Source organism: Danio rerio, chromosome 23 (assembly GCF_052040795.2).
Source record: "Danio rerio strain M-AB ecotype USA chromosome 23, GRCz13ab, whole genome shotgun sequence".
Lineage (NCBI taxonomy): Eukaryota > Metazoa > Chordata > Actinopteri > Cypriniformes > Danionidae > Danio > Danio rerio.
In genome coordinates, this window is record NC_141043.1 from 22,885,151 (window position 1) to 22,906,077 (window position 20,927).

At 35.8% G+C, this 20,927-nt stretch overlaps 2 protein-coding genes across 11 annotated transcripts in view; both read right to left on the reverse strand.

The window, feature by feature from the left end:
* Window positions 1-11: 11 nt before the first annotated feature.
* Window positions 12-6,404, reverse strand: haus7 (HAUS augmin-like complex, subunit 7). Of its 3 annotated transcripts, none has more exons than NM_001365083.1 (10): window positions 6,297-6,404; window positions 5,793-5,908; window positions 5,627-5,694; window positions 5,192-5,253; window positions 4,814-4,896; window positions 3,880-4,089; window positions 2,404-2,509; window positions 2,117-2,329; window positions 501-612; window positions 12-423 (listed from the first exon to the last, which is right to left on the reverse strand). In NM_001365083.1, exons 1-10 carry the CDS (start codon window positions 6,351-6,353, stop codon window positions 362-364), a joined length of 1,089 nt encoding a protein of 362 aa, NP_001352012.1. In that variant the 5' UTR covers window positions 6,354-6,404; the 3' UTR covers window positions 12-361. The 3 variants fall into 3 exon arrangements, with proteins under 3 accessions (NP_001352012.1, XP_087161852.1, XP_087161851.1); XM_087305726.1 differs by having other exon boundaries at window positions 6,111-6,367; XM_087305725.1 differs by having other exon boundaries at window positions 6,070-6,367.
* Window positions 6,405-11,906: 5,502 nt separating this feature from the next.
* The window catches only part of atp2b3b (ATPase plasma membrane Ca2+ transporting 3b), a 115,908-nt gene continuing 106,887 nt past the window's right edge, over window positions 11,907-20,927 (reverse strand). For 7 of the 8 annotated variants that reach the window (XM_087305821.1, XM_087305824.1, XM_087305820.1 and 4 more), the window contains one exon: window positions 11,907-13,869. In XM_087305821.1, coding sequence (XP_087161947.1) covers window positions 13,453-13,869 — 417 coding nt within the window. In that variant the 3' untranslated portion in view covers window positions 11,907-13,452. 8 annotated transcript variants of the gene reach the window in all.

Below are 20,927 nucleotides of genomic sequence, written 5' to 3' on the forward strand. Positions count from 1 at the left end.
AAACTAAAAAGTGCAGTTTATGCAAGGTGAGTCTTTATTAAAACATAACATAAATGCAATACTGATACACTGTGACTGTTTGGAGATGAAAACATACTAAAAGCACTGGGGTTTATAAAGAAAGATGAAGTTTCTTATCAGATGGAGCCATTTCATGATTAGTAGATGCTTTTGTTAGTTCATATTGCGTCTAGCAGTGCATGACATTGCGGGATGTAAAATAACATGTTTTTAAAACCGTTCTGGCCATATAGAGAAGTGGTTTTATTTTGGTTTTACACCTCACACCTTTTCGCCACTTGAAACTTCAATTGAAGGTCTAGACTGCAGGTTTCTGCTGACTGTGAGAGAGTCCTTCCGACTATGACTGGTGCAGGGAGAGAAAAGCCATGTATCTGTTCTTCAGCTCCTCCAACTGCTTGGCTAATGAAGAAAAAAAAAATGTTAAAAAGTTTGAAAAAGTTTGCTTTAAAAAACAAAACAAACCAAAAACCACTGACGCAGTGTGTGCTTCTCTCCTTTAGACCAGTAGCGTCTGTCTGTCTGCAGCTGTTGAAGTGTGTGTGTAAGAGACGTGGAAGTTTCAGAAAGCTGCTTCACAGCCTCCAGCTCCTGAAAAGGACACAAAGAAAATGCTAAGTATTTGTATTTGAATAAGCAAAGTATTTGTAGTCACTAATGAGACATGATGACAGAAAAAAAGAAAAAGGTGGAAAAATTTGACTCAACACTTTTGTTCTCTCAACCACAAACAAGAACTGCATTCAGCAAGACTCTGTGGCGTTATGCTAAAGCAGCAGTGCATTCCTCCAAGTAAACGTTCTATTGAAAAAGCTTTATATTCTAAAGCAGAAATAATGCATTCAAAATGTATTGTTTTGCACAAGTACCCTGAGAAACTTTTACTATTTCTACACTAATCTGGATCAAGCTGTAAAGTCTGTTTTGAACTGCCATTCTGTCATTTCCCAAACACTGGTCATAAACGCTGAAAGGACCAAAAATGCTCATGTGCTAAAGTTTTTTTAATATACTTTATAAAAACATGGTGAAAATATGTTGATGAAAAGCAGCAAGTTGTTAAAATGGAGCGACAGTGAGGTGGAGCTGTGAGTAACAAAAAAGTGAAAAGTTGCAAAAAAGCAAGTGAGAACACAGACTGAGACACACGCCAAAATAACAGCTCTGAGTAGACTTTCTGTGTCCTTTTAGGAAAGCAATATAAAACATGTGAGCCATTCCAGCAATATGGATGTGACATTTGCAGTAAAAACTCAAAACATAAATTCATATAGAAGGTCTATGTTCACATTATATTCAAACATCTGTTTCTATTTTCCAAAACAACTGACCACAGAGTTACGGGAGCAGAAAAATATCAAGTTGTAAACATTTTTTATTTTTAAATGAGGAAAATAAACATGCGTTATGGATGCGACAAAAAAAGTTAGCGAGTTTCCTGTAGACAACGTACTTTGTAGAAATTTTGTGAATTAAACTGCACAAACCAAAAGAAATAACGCTAATCAAGAGGATAAAGGTTTGTTTACTACAGAACAAAAACAACTGATTTTATTTTATTTGACATTTTTTTGCATCTATAAGAAAAAAGCTTAGTTATGGATGTGACGTCTCTCCGTTATAGATGTGACCAATGTGAAATTGCCACTTGTGTGATTTTGGTAAAAAGAGACATTTTTTTAAGTATTTTTAAAGCACTGTAAAATAGTTGCTTACACAAAAAACGCAAAAACAGTTTCAATATTTCGGCAAAAACATAAAAAAAATTTTCATGACAAAGTGGACATTTGCATGGAATTGCTCATGTACAAATGGACATTTGCATAGCAGGTCATTTTCATTAGAGAGTGTGTATTCATTGAACACTGTCCACTATTTTAGCTGAGTTGGTCAAAAGACTAAAAAACGTGTCATTGTTTTTGAAAGCCACACTGCAACATGAAATTTTCAAATTCATCCACTTTGGAGAGCGTTTAATTTAGCGTTTTCACCATAACTCTTCAGAAAACCTGTTAAATTATATTCAGATTTTAAACTAACAAAAACACAAAATGAACTCTGTTAATCTCAAGCAAATGAATGTGCAAAGCTTTACCGTATTACATGTGTGCAGGAGCTGATGTACAGATTGAAACACAGTCATCTCTGAACTGAGGGTTGGAGGGGATCGCTGGCAGTACCCCTTAAAATCAGTGTTATAGATGTGTCCGAAGGCCGTCATGAGCTGAGACATGTCCGAGATTGCCAGTTTCAGTGCACAAGGAGACAACACTGCAGAACCTGAAGAATGTGACTGCAGAAACTCACACTGAGGGACACAGAGAGGATCACGTCATTACAGAAAAAACACACATGACCTCAAGATTTGAAATGTAGTTCCACCTCTTTATGGAGCTCATCTAATGTGCTTTGAGTAGACTTCAGAAGTGCCATGGCCTCCGTCAAGCTTTCTTCTCCATGACTTACAAGTCGGGAATCTTGATCACTCCTTCAAAAGCAGCAAATAACAACCGTATTAAAAGACGTTATCACGTATTATCACCTATTCATTGTACATATCGCTGTCAACACTGCCAATTTTAGATTGTCGTGTTTTTTAGGAGTATGCTCTTGTATTGCATTTTGCACTATCTGTGTTTTGCACTGTCATTGTATTTTGCACTGTCATTGTATTTGCACTGTCTGTATTTTGTACTGGCTGGAGCCAGCACCTAAGCTTTTCACTTATCATAGCACACGTGTTGCTGATGATGTGACAATAAAAGTGATTTGATTTTATTTGACAACAGACTAATAAAAGACCATACAGGGCAATCATTCATCATATTTTTTGTCTTGTAAGTTCTTAAAATAAAGCTGCATATCTGCCCATTAATTGGCATTCGTAGAATGGCTTTTGGATCAACACTTGCCAGTCACAGACAATAGTTCTTTGTCAACCCGTTTCTATATCAGTGTGGCTTATAGACTTTTAGTACTTTTTTGCAGTTGCATTTTTGTCTTTATTATGATAGGATGGTATGTAGACAGTATGTAGAAACTTTGAAAAGAATAATTGAGATTGGGAAAGGTATAAAAGCCTAGACTCAAATCCTTGCCCGAAATGCAATGGCATTATATGTTGGCACACTGCTCATGAGGCTATTGGCATTAATCACCCTGCTTTTAAAGGGGTAGCTTTGTTTCTTTTGTTTATTTTTTTATTTGGAGAGGTTTTACTAGGGATGCTCCGATAAGGAATTTTGAAGCTGATACCAAGTACTGATTCCTCGTCATGGTGTACGGCCGATACAGATTACCTATTGTGATGCTTCAAGGTTTATAAAACTTAAACATTGCATAAAGCACGTTTTTCCCTTCAAGTACATTTCTTAACTGAAGTTTTTAACTTACCTAAAAGAAAAATAAATGATGTTGCATATAATCCCTTAAACAAGTCTCTTATAAGCATTTAGTTTGCACATCTAATGGCCAGAAGCAGCTTTACAGAAAATAATAGATTAAACAGATAAAAAATTTGGTAAGAAGTATACAATTGCAATTTGGAAACATTGCAAATGAAGGAAGAATAATTCAATGTGGCTCAATGAAGAAAAAGTTTGGAGCATATATTTGATTCACAAGAATGCATCTTCCTCTGCTTGTAAACCCATAAAAAGCAATTGTAAATCATTTACTTTGATTTATCGGCTGATACCAATCTCCGGTTGATTGATCGGAGCATCCCTAGGTGTTACAATGTAAATTTGTATTATTCTGATTCGCGAAATGATTATTATTAACAGCAAAAATAATAAACCATTAAAAAAACAGACAAAAAAAACCCAGAAACTATAGGTGACTGACAAAGACACAAACCTGCTTACGAAATCACTGAATTTACTGTGGTTCCCATTGATTTTGTTGTGAGCCGAATGTGTGCGTATCAGATGTTCACGGATGTGTGCAGGCCATGGATTGCAGGCTGGATCCAGAAGCATGTAGAGGTCAGGTAAATGATCCTGAGAGATCAGTTCTTCAAGAAGATCATTGCTCTTTACACCTTCATCTCCAGAAGATGAGTTCTGCCTGCATCCATCAAAACAAAATGACATATATAAACAAGCTCACATTAAAATATTTAGCACTTTCAGACGGTGTGAATAAAGGTTGATGTTAAACCTGGAGATGCACTGAGATGATTTGGCAGATCCCAATGCTAAAGAATTTAATTTAGCAACAGGTTGAAGCATTTATAATAAGCACAAGTGACATTTGAAAGAATTATATGACATAAGCTAACTCTCTACAATGTGAAAAAGTGAGTTGGGATGCATATAAACTTGATCATGAAGCTTTAGCTCCAGACTGCCGTGAGTGTGCTCAGTTTGGCTGAGGCTGTGAATTAACAATGTAATTATGGTAACATGCTAATTATGTTCAGTTGCTTGCATTTGGCTTCAACGAGCTCTTTGTATCTTCAAGAGTTAAAGGGAATCATTTTGTTTTTTGACTTTCATAGTGCTAGTAGACATTGACTAGCATATTATTAATCCCCAAATAATTTTCTTTAAATATTCTGCATTGCAAAAAAATAATCTATACCGTAGCTGATGTGAGTGTGAGTAAATTAATTAATTAATACAATATTACTGTTTCTGTGTGGTTTTACCGTTTTAAGAAAATTGTAATATCTGTTTAGGAAAATTATACCAAAAAATAAATAAATTTCAGTGGAAATTGATCAAAAATGAAGCAAATACATCAGAGCATATTTAGTTAAATCACTATTACAAAATGCTTTAAGAGTTACCCAGAGCACAGAGAGGAGTCTGCTTGAATAACCCTTAGAAGCTGCTCTAGAAACACCAGCTGTCGTAAAGGCGGTGCAAGACCCTGAAAAATAACAAATCGGTTGTCAGAAATAGCAAAATAAATGAATTATTTTAGTTTGTACATTTAAGATAAGATTGTCTTTCCTATCTAAAATGTCAAGTACCCAGTATAAAACTACTTGATTTAATAGAAATATTTTGTGCAAGAAAGGTATTGCTGTAAAGTTCAATAATGAAAGCCAAAGTAAAACCAAGAGCACGGTTTTTTATACAGTCTAGTCTGGTCATTAGAAAAAATAAAGAGAGCAAACACATTTTTTTTCAGTATAAATCTGCATAATTATTTATTTCCATACCTTGATTAAATCCTTGTCGTTAGCTTTACATAACATCATCTCATAACCAAACCTTGTGAGCTCTGTGTGAGAGAAAGAACAAGACGAACCAAATTATCATGAAAAATTCAAAAAATGAGTCAACCAAACTTTTGTTGAAGCTCTTCTACATAAAACAAAACATTTAGAAATCAGAAATTAGAAAGAGCTTTATTGACAGGTACGTATACACATAAGAGGGATTTGCTTTTGTGACAGAGCTTCTACAATGCAACAGAATTACAGAGACAGGACAAAAACAGATAATAAATATATTTTAAAAATAGCAGTAAGAAGTGAATGCAAGTATACAAATTGACAAGCATATGCACATGTATTTTACTATATACAATGTTATATGTGCAGCTGTTATGTGCAAATTGACATGAAAGTTAAGTAAGTAATTTAAAGGATTACCTTCAATCGATTCTTCATTAGGAGTTGATTTAATAGAGGAAAACTTTTCCTTTAAGGATGGACAGATGCTGTTAACAGCAAACACAATATATCGATGCATTTTAGTATATGAAGTCATGATGAACAGATCTGGCAACATCATCGCAATGTGAACAGTAATTCAGACCTGGCGCAGATCCACTTGAGTATATCAGTCCTGTGAAAAGACGGAGTGCAGAGGAGCTCCTGAACGCTATCTGCCTCCCTCAGGTACAGTCCATCCACCAGGGGACAACCCAAACTCTGAAAACATTACAATTTAAACACCACATCTAACGTTATTAATTCTGACACCCGGGTTCTTAAACTGTATGTAACGAATCGCTAAATAGATCACGTTACTTAATTTAAAGAGCCTCACAAGCCAAATTAAATCCAAAACTATATAAAAAAGTACTAATCACCTTCGTTCAAGTGATGAAATAATAATAATGACTGTTTATACCTGTTACTATATACAATCGCCGCTAACGTTAGCTTAAAAACTAGCAACTGATGTAACGTTAGCTATTTAGATGTTAAGTTCTACTAATGACACAAAACAGCTGGTTTTAAGTTTGCAAAGCGTAATGAAATTATGAAATGTCTCGTGGCAGCGTGTGTGGCGGGTGTATGAAGATATGCAAACTACCTGAAGAGTGTTGTATACTCGCAGAGACAGCTGATGTTCTTTCGAAATGCCCGCCATGTTGTTATTCCTGCAGTGAGTCTGTGCGTCTGTGACGCTACAGCGACGCTCAGCGGCCACGCGCATATTAAAACTGAAAACTACACGGTAACAAATATGGTCATTAGTGTTATACTATGCTGTTTTAGTAAATCGATTCGTGTGCTAAATAGACTAGCTTGCTATAGTTTTTCTGTAGTACATACTATATGGCATTTTAGTGTGTCTTTACTTTTATAAATTGTGGGTAAAAGACACGTTTTCTAAAATAATAATCTAAATTAAACCCCCATATAGTCTTTAATTCCTGCTTTTTTTTTTAGAAAACGTGTACAAATTCATGGTTTGTTATAATGTGACTAATTTACTTACTAAACGGCAATTAAGGTTTTATTTATTTATTTAAAAAATTATCATATGTCTGTTTAGGCCATTATGGGTAACTTTTTTATTACAGTAGATCCAAACAGCAAATTCTTCAGTTCATGGTATAGTTAATGCATATATGTACGTTTTTTTTTTTTTTTTACAGTCTATGGTTTTAGCATAGTTACAAAATATGGTTGCATATCATGCATGCGTATTATACTTTACAAGTGAAGCAATAAGCATAACCCAGAACAACTAAAATCCTCCTGTTCTTGTATCAGATATGATTTAATGCATTCCATGCTTAGCAGTTTGGGCTGGTTTATGGGTGTTCTCTAGATCTGTTAAACTTCTGAAATGTCTTATTTACTCAATGATTTCTCTTCTTACTTGGCCAGGCACAATATATATTTATTTATTTAAATTATAAAATATGTTTAGGAAAACTATCATCTGTGTGAACATAACGTGATTTACGTGGCCTAATAGATTTATTTTGTTACATCATACTGTAAATTAGACACAATGTGCTGGTAGTTTATGTTGTAAAACAAAATATGTATTGTCAAGTTCATCAGTTCTTAAGAAAATCTGAATTACAAAACCTTTCAGCAGGGTTTAACTCTAAAGATTTTTTCTACTGGTCTGATCGGGCCAATGATTCAGATTTTTTCTTGCCCTGCATGGCAAAATTTTCTCTGGCCCCACCAAAAAAAAAAAAAAGAGAGAGATTAATAGCTGTTTTTAGCCACATATTTATATAATGCGTCAAAAATAATGTCTGTGAATCTCGAATTTAAATATTTTAAAACGTTAATAAATGTATAATTATCAAAATTCAATGTGTTATGCAAACAAAAAAAAAGCATTATGGGAAATGTGCAGGTATTTTATTGCCGTTCGAAATTATTTACCAAAAGGTGGCCAACTTGTCATAGTGACGGCAAATTGTGTAAAACATCACTTAATTTTTTTTTTTGTTATAATGTACCCACGTAAATGTCTGATTCCAGATAGAATCTTTTAGCTTCATAATTTGATGTTGCCGTCTCTTTACTGTACTGGTTGTTACCAGGTTACGGCAAAAAAAGTATGATCAAAACATCAAATCAGATAAGAGGAACTGCAACTGCAACTCAACATCACAGAGAAGGTCGCATTTAAAGGTTTAAAAGCACAAACTTAAAATTCACGCGATTGACAAATAGTCTCACAGGCACATTAAACTTTAGTGAAAATGCAGCACTATCCTGATTGGGCCAGTAATGATCCTGTCTACTGTCCCAAGCGTCTCTCACGCTGACCCTGGGCCATCGGGCAGTCCTCATTGTTGAGCCCTGCTTCAGTAAAGATCTTGAAGGAACCCATGGCAAAATATTCTTCTGTGCTCTGACATCATGTATTCACCACTTGCACATTGTAATTTAGTTTATATTTTCTTGGAATAGTTTGTGTTGAGGATAGTCAGTGTTAACTAACGTGTAACAGCATTTGATTTTGTGTGTGTGTAAACTAAGATTTATACCAGAAAATATAAATCGATTGTTATTTTGGAAAGGTATTAAAATTTGCTGTTAGTCTACTCACCCCTTTGTTTAAAAACATTAAAATTTTGTGATTTATAAAACAACAACTGTCAATGGTTACTGCAAAAATTATATAGACAAAACAAAGTGAACACCCATGGTTCCTGACCTGTGGAACTATACAAAACGGTCAGTCAATGCAAAAAACTGAATTATTTAAAAAATCATAACGTGAGCTTCCTCACATGGAGACATATGTCACATGGGAGTTGATGCTATCATTATTATGCCTTTGTTTATGTTACTATTCAACAGAAAGCTAAGTAACTTTTCCCTTAATGTAAAAAACTGAGCAAGGAAAGATTCAAGTAAAATCTTGGAATTGTGACAACTAACCTTTCATAATGAAAATGTTAAATGACTGACTGTAATATTAACTAAAAAGAAAGAAAACTACTGTACATTTTTTCTTGAAAATGTTGCGTCAGTTATGTGAGCTGTGTAGTTCTTACTTGTATGTCAGACAATTTTTTTTTTTTTTTTGCATTTTTAGGATATATATGTACCTAAATAAAAATGTATGTAAAAAATATTATATCATTAGGCTGAAGAAATAATCACAGGCACACAATAAAAAACACAACCACAGACACTGGTCAAAGTTATTATTGTAGAATACTTTGATTAGATTTTTTTTTATACAGACAAAAAGTGTTGATTTATTTTCCCATTAAATTCTTAGATTTCCATACAGTTTAGTCTACAGTATACAGCTGTGTTCTTTCATCATAGATAGATACTTTTTTTCTCTTAAGTAACAGGCAGGTAATTATTAATATATTTAATAGTTTCTTTTTTTCTCTTTTTTGTCTTTTTTTCATTGTAGAGCAGTAAGTGTATGTTCAGGAGAATGTGCAACTGTTTTTTCCATCAGCTAAAAGAGCACTGATGGAAAAAGACAATAATAATAATCATAATTATAATAATAGTCATAATAATAATAATGTACAAGCTGTTCAATTTATATTCTTTACAAAAAAGCAAAAAGAGAAAGAAAGAGGAAGAGACAATAGAGTAAAACAAACAAAAATGTGCTTAAATCGTAAACAAAAAATGCACATGTGCACATTTTGCCAAAATGTACAGTGATGGTGCAGTTGTACAATAATTTATAACTTTTATATTAAATATAGTATATTATTTACTCTTTTTCACATTACATTTTTTCACCTTACCTTGCGTGATTTTTTTTCTACAACAGAATGGAACAAAATGAAGGCAGACGATGGAGTTTTGGATTATCTGTTTTCTTTTTTTAATATATATATTTATATATATGCGCATATATATTTGTCACTCTATCAGGAGTCTTAATAAAGTGGCTGTTTGTTGTGGTGGAGAGGAGGGATACCATACATATGCCACTGTAATATATAAATATCATCACTGTCTGGAGATGATTGGGGTATACGTCTTAGATATAGTTAGATTTTTAAAAATAATAAAAAATTCAAAGACGAGCTTAGCTTGAGGCCTATTTTGGTAGTTAAGCTTTGCTGAGGATAAGATAAGGTTAGGAGATGTTTCTTTATCATGGTTTAGCAAGTAAACTGAGCTATCCTCCCTGACCACCACTTTGGCCTGCTGATTGTGTTTAGGCCTTCAAATGGGTTCAGCCTGTGAGACCTGCCAGCGCTCTCCATATTAGAGACTCCACTGGAACTGTCTGAAACTGATTGAACCTACTGAAAGGTCGCACACATTCATGCAGATACAGCACACATGTGCTTTAAGGAATTTTCTGGGTTCACAAATTAAGCATTTGGGGCAGAATTCAGAAAAAGTGACAGAGATGTTTTCTTTAGAAAAGAAAAAGAGCAAAAATCAAGGTTACAGCATTCTGGTTCGCATTACAGAGTTGATATTTTAGAAATGTTGATAAATGTGGTATAAATTGCAGACTATTTCTATAAACCAAAATTATGCAGTTAAATCGTAAATTAATTTGTTTTCCTTCTTCTAAGTCATTCTAAAAATAATGGTAACATATGTTGGTAGGTTTAAGTATATCCCTGCTATATTTCATGAAAGGAGACGCTAGCATGATATCCAAGCAATAATGTCCGCTCTTACTAGCTAGCCAGTGTTACACTCATCCTCTTACATCTCACTATTTGGTTCACAACACCAGCCTGCAGGCACAGGACATCAACATGACGTCATATTGACGTTGTGTCCCAACGTACCCCAATGTCGTGGGGATGTTGAATTTTGTTCGGAAATGAAAATCGGTTTGACTTCAAAAAAAATTTCAGGCCGACATCAGTGTTCAATGTCCAACCTAAAATCAACCAAATATCAACGTCTAAGCATGTTACACCTTGACGTTGTGTGGATTACCACTATGTCATAAATCAGAAAATGTATTTTGGTCACTTTCCAACACAACCTAAAATCAACCAAATATCAACGTAATTTTTTGACATTGTTATTGGACGTCAAAATAACGTAGTCCCTGGACACAGGCTAGACATTGAATTTTGGTGACCTGATGTCATGACCCAATTTTACCCTAATATTAACATCTTATGATGTGTGTCTGCTGGACAGAGTAACCCCCATTATGTTGCCACCCATACTGTCAGTCACTATTGCATGTCTTGAGGCCAGAGAATTGATTTTTATCAACATCACTCTTTCTAGCTAGCCTCAGATATACTCATTCCATACTTCTACTTTAACTGGTTCTACTTGCTTAACTTTGAATGGGACGAGGACAAATGTTTCCTGCATGAGAGGCGAGCATAGGGACACTAAAGACTGTCAAAGTGTAAAGTGCTATTGAAAAAGTGATTATTCTTGTATTTCTGAATTCAATTTCAGTCACACTGTATCCTTAAGTTTTTGCTCTTTTTAAGAAAAGGAAGGTCCAAACCCAGAATATTCCTCTGAAAAATGGGTTTCCGCTTAAAGATTCAACGACAAAATGTTCTGGCCGAAGAATGAGTCAACCCATTTTAAGCAGTGTGTCTGTTGGCATTTAACGATTAGTCATACTGGCAGTGCGACACTGCTCCACCTCCGGGCTCCACGCCACAAACAGGGCAGAGTATCAGGAGGAGAACATCAGCATGGACAACAGCACATTAATGACAGCACAGATGTGCTGGGAGGAGAATCATGTGTCCACCAACTGCTTAAGAGCCACACTGAAGCATCGACAGACAAAAGTGAAGTCAAACAATGACAGTGAAGGGCGAACGCTATGATATCAACATGCTCCGCAAAGACACAACCGACCAATGCAATGACATGATCTAGTGACGCTCATGCTTGCATTGTCTGCTTTCAATATTCGCCAGTTTCTCTGAACTGGACAATCTAGAAAAGTATTCTATACAGATAAAGGTTTTCTTTTTTTTTTTTTTCTCGAGATCCATATGTACATGTTGTGAAGCGTATTTCACAGAGCTGTGGGCAGGGCAGTCTGTTGCATAAGTGCCGGTCTCATTCCCTAAAATGATTGTATTACATTACAATGCTTCGACTGTAGCGGTATGATCATAACGGTACCATTCCATACGATAATGGGGTGTAAAAGGAGGTATCCCCGGATGGTACGGCTGATCAATGGACATCAATGGAATGTAACTGAATCAAACACTCTATCATGCATGCCTTTATGTATATAATAGAGATTATTGTTCTGTGCAAACATATTGGGAAATGCTAACAAATGGACCAATAGCCAAACAGTGTGCCTATCGAAGTCCATGGCGAAGGTTTGCTCAGTGGACCCAGACATTGTGCAAAAGTAATGATACCCTCATGGATTGTCCATCGTTAGTATCTTTGATATTTAACTATGGTATGGCAGTATAAGATGGATTCCCCTACCCTGGTGGCCACAGTCCATAGATATTCACAATCTAATAAATGTATACCACACGCATGAGGAAAGCAAGTGTGAGTGCGAATGCGTTTAAAGGGCCAGCAGGTATGCATGTACTGAGCGAACAGAATTATTCATGTTTAAAGGGTTAATGCATTTGTTGGTGTCATTTGCACAACATGAATTTTTAATGGCTTGAATGCGAAAGAAATATATAAGACACCATTAAATGTTGAGTCTGGGCAAACCCACTGAAATCCTTACAAATCTGACTACTTTGAACTAGGTAAGACATATTAACAAGGCCATTTTGTCGTAAGGCTGATTGCCAATGCTAAGATCGGAAACCACCTACAATCCCATGCATGACCATAACATCTCTGCGATGGGGTTGCCCAAATCCTTTACCCTGTTTTATATTTTAAACATAAACATTGTGTGAATGTTTAAAATATGAGCATGATTCCCATCTTAAAATAAAAAAAGCTTACACTCGTTTAGAGTAAAGCTACAAATCGCCCGTTAAATAATCAAATATTTTACACAAAATTTCTGTCAAACAATGTGTTGCAGCAATATTTTTGCCTTTTTGTTATCAGCAGACGCATTATAATCGAGTTAGCCTAAGCTTCAAATTAATATTCTCTTTGCTTTGTTAGTACTTTTTTTTCTAGCTTGTTATGCTTTTAAGACAGATACAACACACACACACACACAGACACTTAGAGAGAGAAACAGACATTGAAAAATAAAAGTTGGTGATCACAATAAATAAATGAGCACATAAATAAATAAATAAACAAACATGTTTTAAAGCTAATCCATAAAGCATTACTCATAGTAATAAAAGTAGTAATCTGTGATATCGTAATGAAATCCGAGCACTCATGATGAAGGTGGCTATAGTAGAAGTCAAAAATGATAGTAATCATAATATCGAGTTCAGTAACACCGATAAAAGTAAAGTGAATGGACCCCTACTCCACACGTAGGGAACGAATAACTTTGCATTCGGAGAAGTCAAAAGTCACCAGCACTAAAATCCATCAGATCTGGATCCCTCACCTACTCAGGTCCGTCCAAAGGAACCACAGACACACAGCAGACTGACCTCCTCTCCACACGGTGAGAAGAGAGGTGTCTGTGGGGCTGTTGTCGAGACAAGAGGAGTGATAGTGCTTCCGGTGGATGGTGGTGGTAGTGGGCAGATGATTGTAATGAGATGACCCTGTCATAGTGTTGGGGGTCAACCACCTAAAATATGTCCTTAGGAGCCTCCCCCATCAGCCTGATCCACACAGATCCTCAAAGTTTTTAGGGTCTCGTCCCTCAGTCATAGTGAGGTCTCCAGGGCGAGGAGGGGATTCAGCTTTTGGGGCGGGGATGTCCAGTGGCCTTCGGGGCCTGTGGGGAGGTTCAGGTGGTAGACGGTGCTCTCGATGGCGTTGTTGTTTCGGTTTGGTGTGGCAGGGAGGCTGTACTGGCGGTAGGGACGGGGCGGAGGGCGGGAGCGCTGCGGTTGCTGGACTGGAGGAGGAGGGGGCTTTCGGAAGGCCGGATGCAACTGGTGGTTGTGCCTTGACCACTCTGATTCTTCGTCAATGTCGGTGTCGTCGATCAGCGGGATGTTGTGAATGTAGTCGTTGATGAGAAACTCAGGGTGCGCCATGAAGTTGTGGATGGAATTCCGGGACGCGGGTTTCTCGATTCCGTCATAAAGGGAGCTACGGAACGCTTTCACTACCCGCATCTGCACAAGGACAGAGGGGGGACGAGTACACAGAAAGAAAACAGAGTGAGGACAAAGAGAGAGGGTTGAGATAGAGGAGGGAGGAGCAAAGAAATCTCTCAGTACATGTGTGATAGAAAACACCCGCAACATCGTTGACCCTGTTCTGGACATGCCTTACAATGCACAGACAGCTCAAGATCAGGTTGCTTCAAGATACACACTCAAGAAGTTTGTTAGCTGTTTTGAGTAGCTAGTATTTCATGGGCAATGTTTCATTTTTAGTGGCACCAATTAGAACTGCAAAGAATAGGAATTTCTTGGGTCAGCACTGGGAACTTTTGTATCACTCAATTTGCTGTTTTAAACCAAAAGTATGCTTTAGTTTTAGGCTTTAAAGGAATATTTCAAGCAAATCTGAAAAAATATGTTATCATTTACTCACCCTTGTTCAAAACCTGATTGAGTTTCTTTCATCTATTGAATCAGTAAGAGCACATCACACCTGTCCTCAGGTCTTTACACTGGCGTTTACATTCAGAATAGATTTTAAAGTATTATTACTTGTCTATAAACAACTAAATGGCCTAGGACCTCAATACATACCAGATATGCTCACTGAATACAAACTTAACAGATCACCAAGATATTTAATATAAACTTTAGAAATGCCAAGGGTTCAGTCAAAGCAGGGTCAATCTGCCCCCGCAGAGGGAATCAGCTTTCAGAAATGATCAGACGTGCTCAAACATTAGGCATGTTTAAATCAAAACTGAAAACACATCTGTTTAGCTGTGCTACATCCGGCAGACTACACTATTATGTTTTTATTTTCTTTTTCATTCATTTATAACCAGTTTTAACAATTTTAATCTGTTTTTAATCACTTTTATTATTTTCTTATACTTGTCACTTTTATTCCTGTCTATGTAAAGCACTTTGACATGCTGTGTATGAAATGTGCAATATAAATAAACTTGCCTTGCTGTGAACACAACATGATATTTAAAAGAAAGCTTAAAACCTGTAACCATTGACTTTCTTGGTATCTTGTTTTTTTCTACACCATGGATGTCATACAGGCTAACAGGTTTCCAGCATTCTTCAAAATGTCTTCCTTTGTGTTCAGCAGATGAAAGAAACTCAGCAGGTTTGAAACAAGTGAAGAGTAAATAGTGAGTACATTTTCATTTTTGGTTGAACTATCCCTCTAATGACCTAACAAGTTAAGGCTTTATGAGTAATTGAATTGTTCATTCAAAAATACTGATTCATTCAAGAGTGAAAATTGTATGGTGTCATAATGCCAAGTAGATTAATTTTACATTTGCATTTAGTGAATTGTTGAATAAGAGGAACACCATACTTGCAACCATTCTGTTGATTGCTGGTTTGGATATTTTTTGTAATGAAAATTGCTTATTAATCTGAGATTTTTAGATAAGTAATAATATACTAGTTAGTTACTAATACTAGAATTTAGTTTCATCTGTGCTTCATCCAATGCACCAGTGCTGCTTAAGTCAACACAAGCCTTTAAATTAAAGCTGTGCAACCAGATCTTAAGAGTTTCTCAAAGAAAGACAGATGACAAACCAAATGAAATTAAATCGTAGACACAATAAATGAACTCAAGCAGTCAGTTCACAGTTATCACTCAAAAATAAAGGTAATGGACATTCTCATATGCTCAAAACAGACCAGGCCTTAATCAAATAAATGAATGGAAGTACAAAACAAAACTCAAATAAAAGGCCAACACAAAACATACAGTATGCTATGTGTGTATATTGACACATCGGTGTGAAAACTAAAAAGTTGTGACAAGCAAAGAAAGAGAAGCATGTCTTGATACACACATAGACACACAGGCAATTGAAGAAACAGTGGGTAATAATCTGCAACACAGCGCTAAGCAAAGCGGACATGACTCAGGACGTATCCACAGTCATGCACTACACTTTACTCAGTTTTGGAGGAGCTTGGATTTACTCCTCATTGCATTCAGATGTGTGGTAACAATGAAGCAACGTGGTTGTGATGTCATTGACAGAAGCCATGGAGACAACATGCATACATGAAGCAATCAGTCGATGTCGGTTAATGCCAATGAGTGAAAATAGGTCATAAATTGTAAAGGTATACTGTAGCTGAGGTGTGTTAATTATTGGTAGATCTATATTATAAATCTATGGTTTTATCAGGCTTATCATTTTAAACATTATTTAAAAAAGTTCTTTACTGGCATCATTGGTAACCTGAACTACCTTTACCATCCATGGAACGTTTGACCTTCTTTACAGTTGAATATATTTTTTTTAGATTATACACACTTAACACAATACATTTTATGTTCTTTTGGGGCATAACTTTATTTTTAAGAGTGTTTTTCCCTACTGTCTATTTAAATGGATTGGAAATTCCAAAAAATGTATAATAAGAGTATTGAACATGTAGTGTTTGCTCAATTATGGGCGCTTCCCGCTTTGTTTAAAATGAATTATCACTATTTCAACTAGTTAAAGGTGCAATAGGTCAGGGGTTCCCAAACTTTTCAGCCTGGCAACCCCCAATATCCTCTAAGGTGGTTCTAATTATACAAACCTTGCACGCAACAGTGCACAGACCAATAGGCCCAAGTCTATTCTTCGTTTAATTTTGGAAAACGCCACTCAGAGACCATCCTCCATGTTCAGTTGTGGCATGAATGTATTTTTAATCTGCGTGAGTGCTGTAAAGGTGTCAAAGTTTAACCTGGTACCATGAAATCAGTCTGCTTTATCTGACCCTATTGCAATAGGTGCATCCCAAACCGCATACTTATGCACTATTCTACACCATCTTGTAGTATAAATAGTGTAAGCAGTGTGTTCACATTCAAAACTCTGAAAATAGTAAGTGCACTTTAATTACCTGGATGATGCACTATTTAACCGGTAAAATGAAGTGTGGAATGATGAATACACACACTAAACGACCACAGCTTGCTCATGTATTGCAAAAGCAAAATTCTCCTACGAGAGTAATTATACCGCCTCCTGATGGTGAATGCGGTTATACTCATGGCAGGTATTATGTGGTACTTTGGTCATATATTTCACTAAATTGGCAACCAGCAAACGTCGCCAGGGAAACGGGTTGAATTTCCGCTTAGTAAAAAAACGGGTTGCAATCCAATGGAAAAAAAAAGCATGCTGTTTTTCTTTATGTAATTATTAACTACTATTTTTATCTTCTGTTGGTTATGGATAAAATATGGTAATGTACAGGACAGTAAAGAGTATTATCAGGAAAGTGTGGGGAGCAGAGAGAGGGGAAGGATGGGCATAGGACCTCGAGGTGGGAATAGAACTCAGATCGCCATGAGCACCGGGTGCATATGTTGATGCACTAACCACTACATCATTGACGAAGACATATTTACATTTTTTTTAATAATCTGTGGATGATGTAGGACCAAGAAAGGATTGATCAATCCATAAGTTTGGTCCGAACATTACGAAAGTCTGTCCTGCCAGTCAAAACACATGAAACATGTTAAAATACTATGTTTTTCACTAGTGAATATTGTGTGAAGTACTGTAGTGTTTGTAGTGTAGTTTATTATTGTAGTGCACATTCATGCGTTCAGGAGTGGTGGCTTTGGATGCTGACTTGAAGGGTGGGATGTAGGCTTTCAGTGCTATCAGGCTAACATTAGCATTTCCTATTGCACCTTTAACTACAGCATGTTGTTGAAAAATGTCCAAGAGTGGACAGATACAAGAAAACTATAAAAAATTGATTTAATTTATTTTTAAAAACATGGACGCATCCACCACATTTCCAATTTGTTTCATATGACATCATTCAAGTTATAGGTAACACTTTATTTTGATGGTGCATTTGAGTATTATATTGTCTGCTTAATATGTGCTGATACCTTTAACAGCGATTTAACTGACGATAAGAAACTTTGCAAGTACATCAACTTACACTAACCCCAACCTAACAGTCTACTTATAATCTAATGAGCATTAGTTGGCATGTAGATGCAATGTAAGTTAAATTTAACAAAAGGACCATCAAAATAAAGTGTGACCAAATTATATTCTACACATTTATTGTAATAAAATAGCCAGTTCTCTTATTGAGAGCAATTCAGTGCCATTTTTGTATCCGAGCTTTCTAAACTGTAACTAAATGATAGTTTTATATTTCTGAATTATAAATACACTACAATACAAAATTTTAGTTAGTAAAAAAAAATAATTGTTTATTGCTAGTTCATGTTACCTGAGGTACCAAACATTCAGCTTTACTGCATTTACCCAACAGATTTCTCCAAAGTATTTCAACTGAAAATAACAATAATAATAATAATAATAATAATAATAATAATAATAATAATAATAATAATAATAATTTGCTGGATGGTATAGTTTGAAAGGTTTTTGTTTTCCTTTTAATGTGACCTTCATTAATTTATAAAACTTTTGAAACCTTCTGGTTTTTAATTAAAAATCACCTCATAAATGAAGAAACACCCCCACACGAATGATCTGCAGATGTAGGCTTATTCTAGTATGACAGATCACTCCGCAGTTGTTCAGATTACATTGACTGCCAGAGGAGAAGTTATCAAATTTCCAGACACATCATCTAGACGGATGATGATGACTTCTCTGACTATAGGCACTTCCTGGCACTGAGCCATTGATTACATGACACCGAGCGGCGTGACAGAAGACCTTAACAGCCGCTATCACACCGACAGGAACAGAGCAGGCACAATAAACAAGGTCACAGCATCTCTGCTTTCTGCAAAAGTCACCTTATCAGCACAAATGGATCACACCTTGGTACAGTATCATAGGCCCGGAATTAAATTTGGTTTTCTATATCTGGGCATTCTGGATTACCATTCAGATGACAGATTCGTTCGTGGATGTGTGGAAAAGCACATTCAGTGAGAGAGAAAAGAGAGAGAGAGAGAAAGTGCAAGCATTTTTTGGCATGCAGCAGTGCAGATGAAACACAGAGAAGAAGAGCTTGATGAGATCTGAAGAGAAAAAAAGACGGGAGACGATCAGCAAGCAAAATGCTCATTCCAGTGCAGCCGTCTCGTTGTCGTGTTACAGGAACAGAAACAATGAGAGTCAAGGTCAAACTCAAAAGCTTGAATGCATGATGGTAAGCAGTCAGGCTCATGCTGTAAATCAAATGCGGCTGGAGCACATACACACACGCAGATGTCATATGTGTGTGTGTGTGTGTGTGTGTGTGTGTATTTGTGTATATTCAAAAGGAAGGAGATTTGAGAGCGCAATCCTTTGCTGTGGCCACAGACGGGTGCAGCCAATCCCAAACCACATCTCAACACTCACCCAGCAAAGGAAAAGAAGCTAAAATGACCAAGAAAGAATTTACAAGAGACAAAACAAACAAACAAACAAACAAACAAACAGGAAGGGACAGTCAAGCATTTGGTTAAAGTGCTGTTTTTCCAAAGAGCCTGTTTGTTCATGCAAGTCTGAATTGAGAAATTGTTTGTTTTCATTTTTGTTCTTTCTTTCCTTTTTTTTTGTTTGTTTTTTGCATGGATACAGGTAAACGTTCGAGTATATCACCCACTTTTGGGAAATGTGTGTTTCTGTTTCAGTGCTGATTTAGTTTATCTCTGTTTGCATGCCAGATTATTTTCCACTGTCTCCCCCAACGCTGTCCTTTAAAGAAAAAAGCTTGATGGAAAAACTTTATCATTAAACCCAAAAATAAAAATAAAAAAGACTTCTTTACTCAACGGATATTTCCCAAAGATGTCTGAAATGAAAATAGAGCTACATTGAAGGACTTGAAGCAGACAAAGTGATAAGATGCAGGAAAGGAGAGGAAGTAGTTAACAAAGAAGTGATGAAGTAATGACTTTGTGTGAATGCGTTGAGTTAAAGGTATGGACCTATTTTCACTCTCGATAAAAGATGAATCATGAAGTGAGTCAATAATTCGATATAATTATTTTTATCTAACTGCTGTCCTAGATTTGGCGATTTGTATTTAAAAGTCAATGCAAATGCTGTAAATTATACAGTGCTTCCATCAGTACAAACTGTTTAAATTGTTTACTGTCCTCATTGTGTATCACAAATTCTTATATCTGATTTGTGTGTCCTGTGGTGCTTGTTGGTTTTATTGAACATTTTCAGTGGTTTCTATGGCAGTGATGTTTATTATTAAGACAGTAACAGCAGTAGCAGCAGCAGGGATTGCAATACAGATGTTATCTTACAGCATGACAACATGCTACCTTTGCATTGAATTATTACTGGCTGAAATGTAGGCATATGGCATATGTGGCTTTATGTCTTGCTCCCTTTTCCTCCAACAATCAAAGAGGTATGCAGAGTAGACCAGACTGACTAGCAGTACTGTATATGCTCATTTCTACTCAACATTTCTTCAATGGATTTTGGTGTTTCATATGTCCTACATCCAGTCTTTCCTTTTATAGTTCAGCTAAATTTTAAATTTCCCAAATTATTATGCAAAAATCTTGCTTTTCCCCCCATATTTCAACGTTCAATATTGTTCCTTGCTAACCGCTAAAAGTCTTCTTTCATGCAAAAATAGCCTAATCAATGGTAGCCATGTTATAGTTTAATCATGACACTGTATATATTCAAGTAAAATCTACCATGAAAATACACTTCTGGCTGGTGCCAACTGGCTAAAGTGATTTACTATAACTGTATTAAGATTTAAACATTAAAACTATTAATAATGTATGGTGAAACAAACAAATAAACTTTATCGCAAATTTATCCCATCTCGGATATATATGTATATATATATATATATATATATATATATATATACATAAATACATACATACAGTTGAAGTCAGAATTATTAACCCCCCTTTGAATTGTTTTTTCTTTTAAAAATATTTTCCAAATGATGTTTAACAGAGCAAGGAAATTTTTTACAGTATGTCTGATAATATTTTTTTTTTCTGGAGAAATTCTTGTTTTATTTTAAGCTAGAATAAAAGCAGTTTTCAATTTTTTTTTAAAAACTATTTAAAGGTCAAAAGTATTAGC

Excerpts from the sequence above, each read along its gene's own strand:
- haus7 (NM_001365083.1), bottom strand. The coding sequence starts at position 6,353 with ATGGCGGGCATTTCGAAAGAACATCAGCTGTCTCTGCGAGTATACAAC. Across the intron at positions 2,330-2,403 it reads TAGATGAGCTCCATAAAGAG|TGTGAGTTTCTGCAGTCACA; the intron begins GTGGAACTACAT and ends TGTGTCCCTCAG. Across the intron at positions 613-2,116 it reads TCCTGCACACATGTAATACG|GAGCTGGAGGCTGTGAAGCA; the intron begins GTAAAGCTTTGC and ends TGTCCTTTTCAG.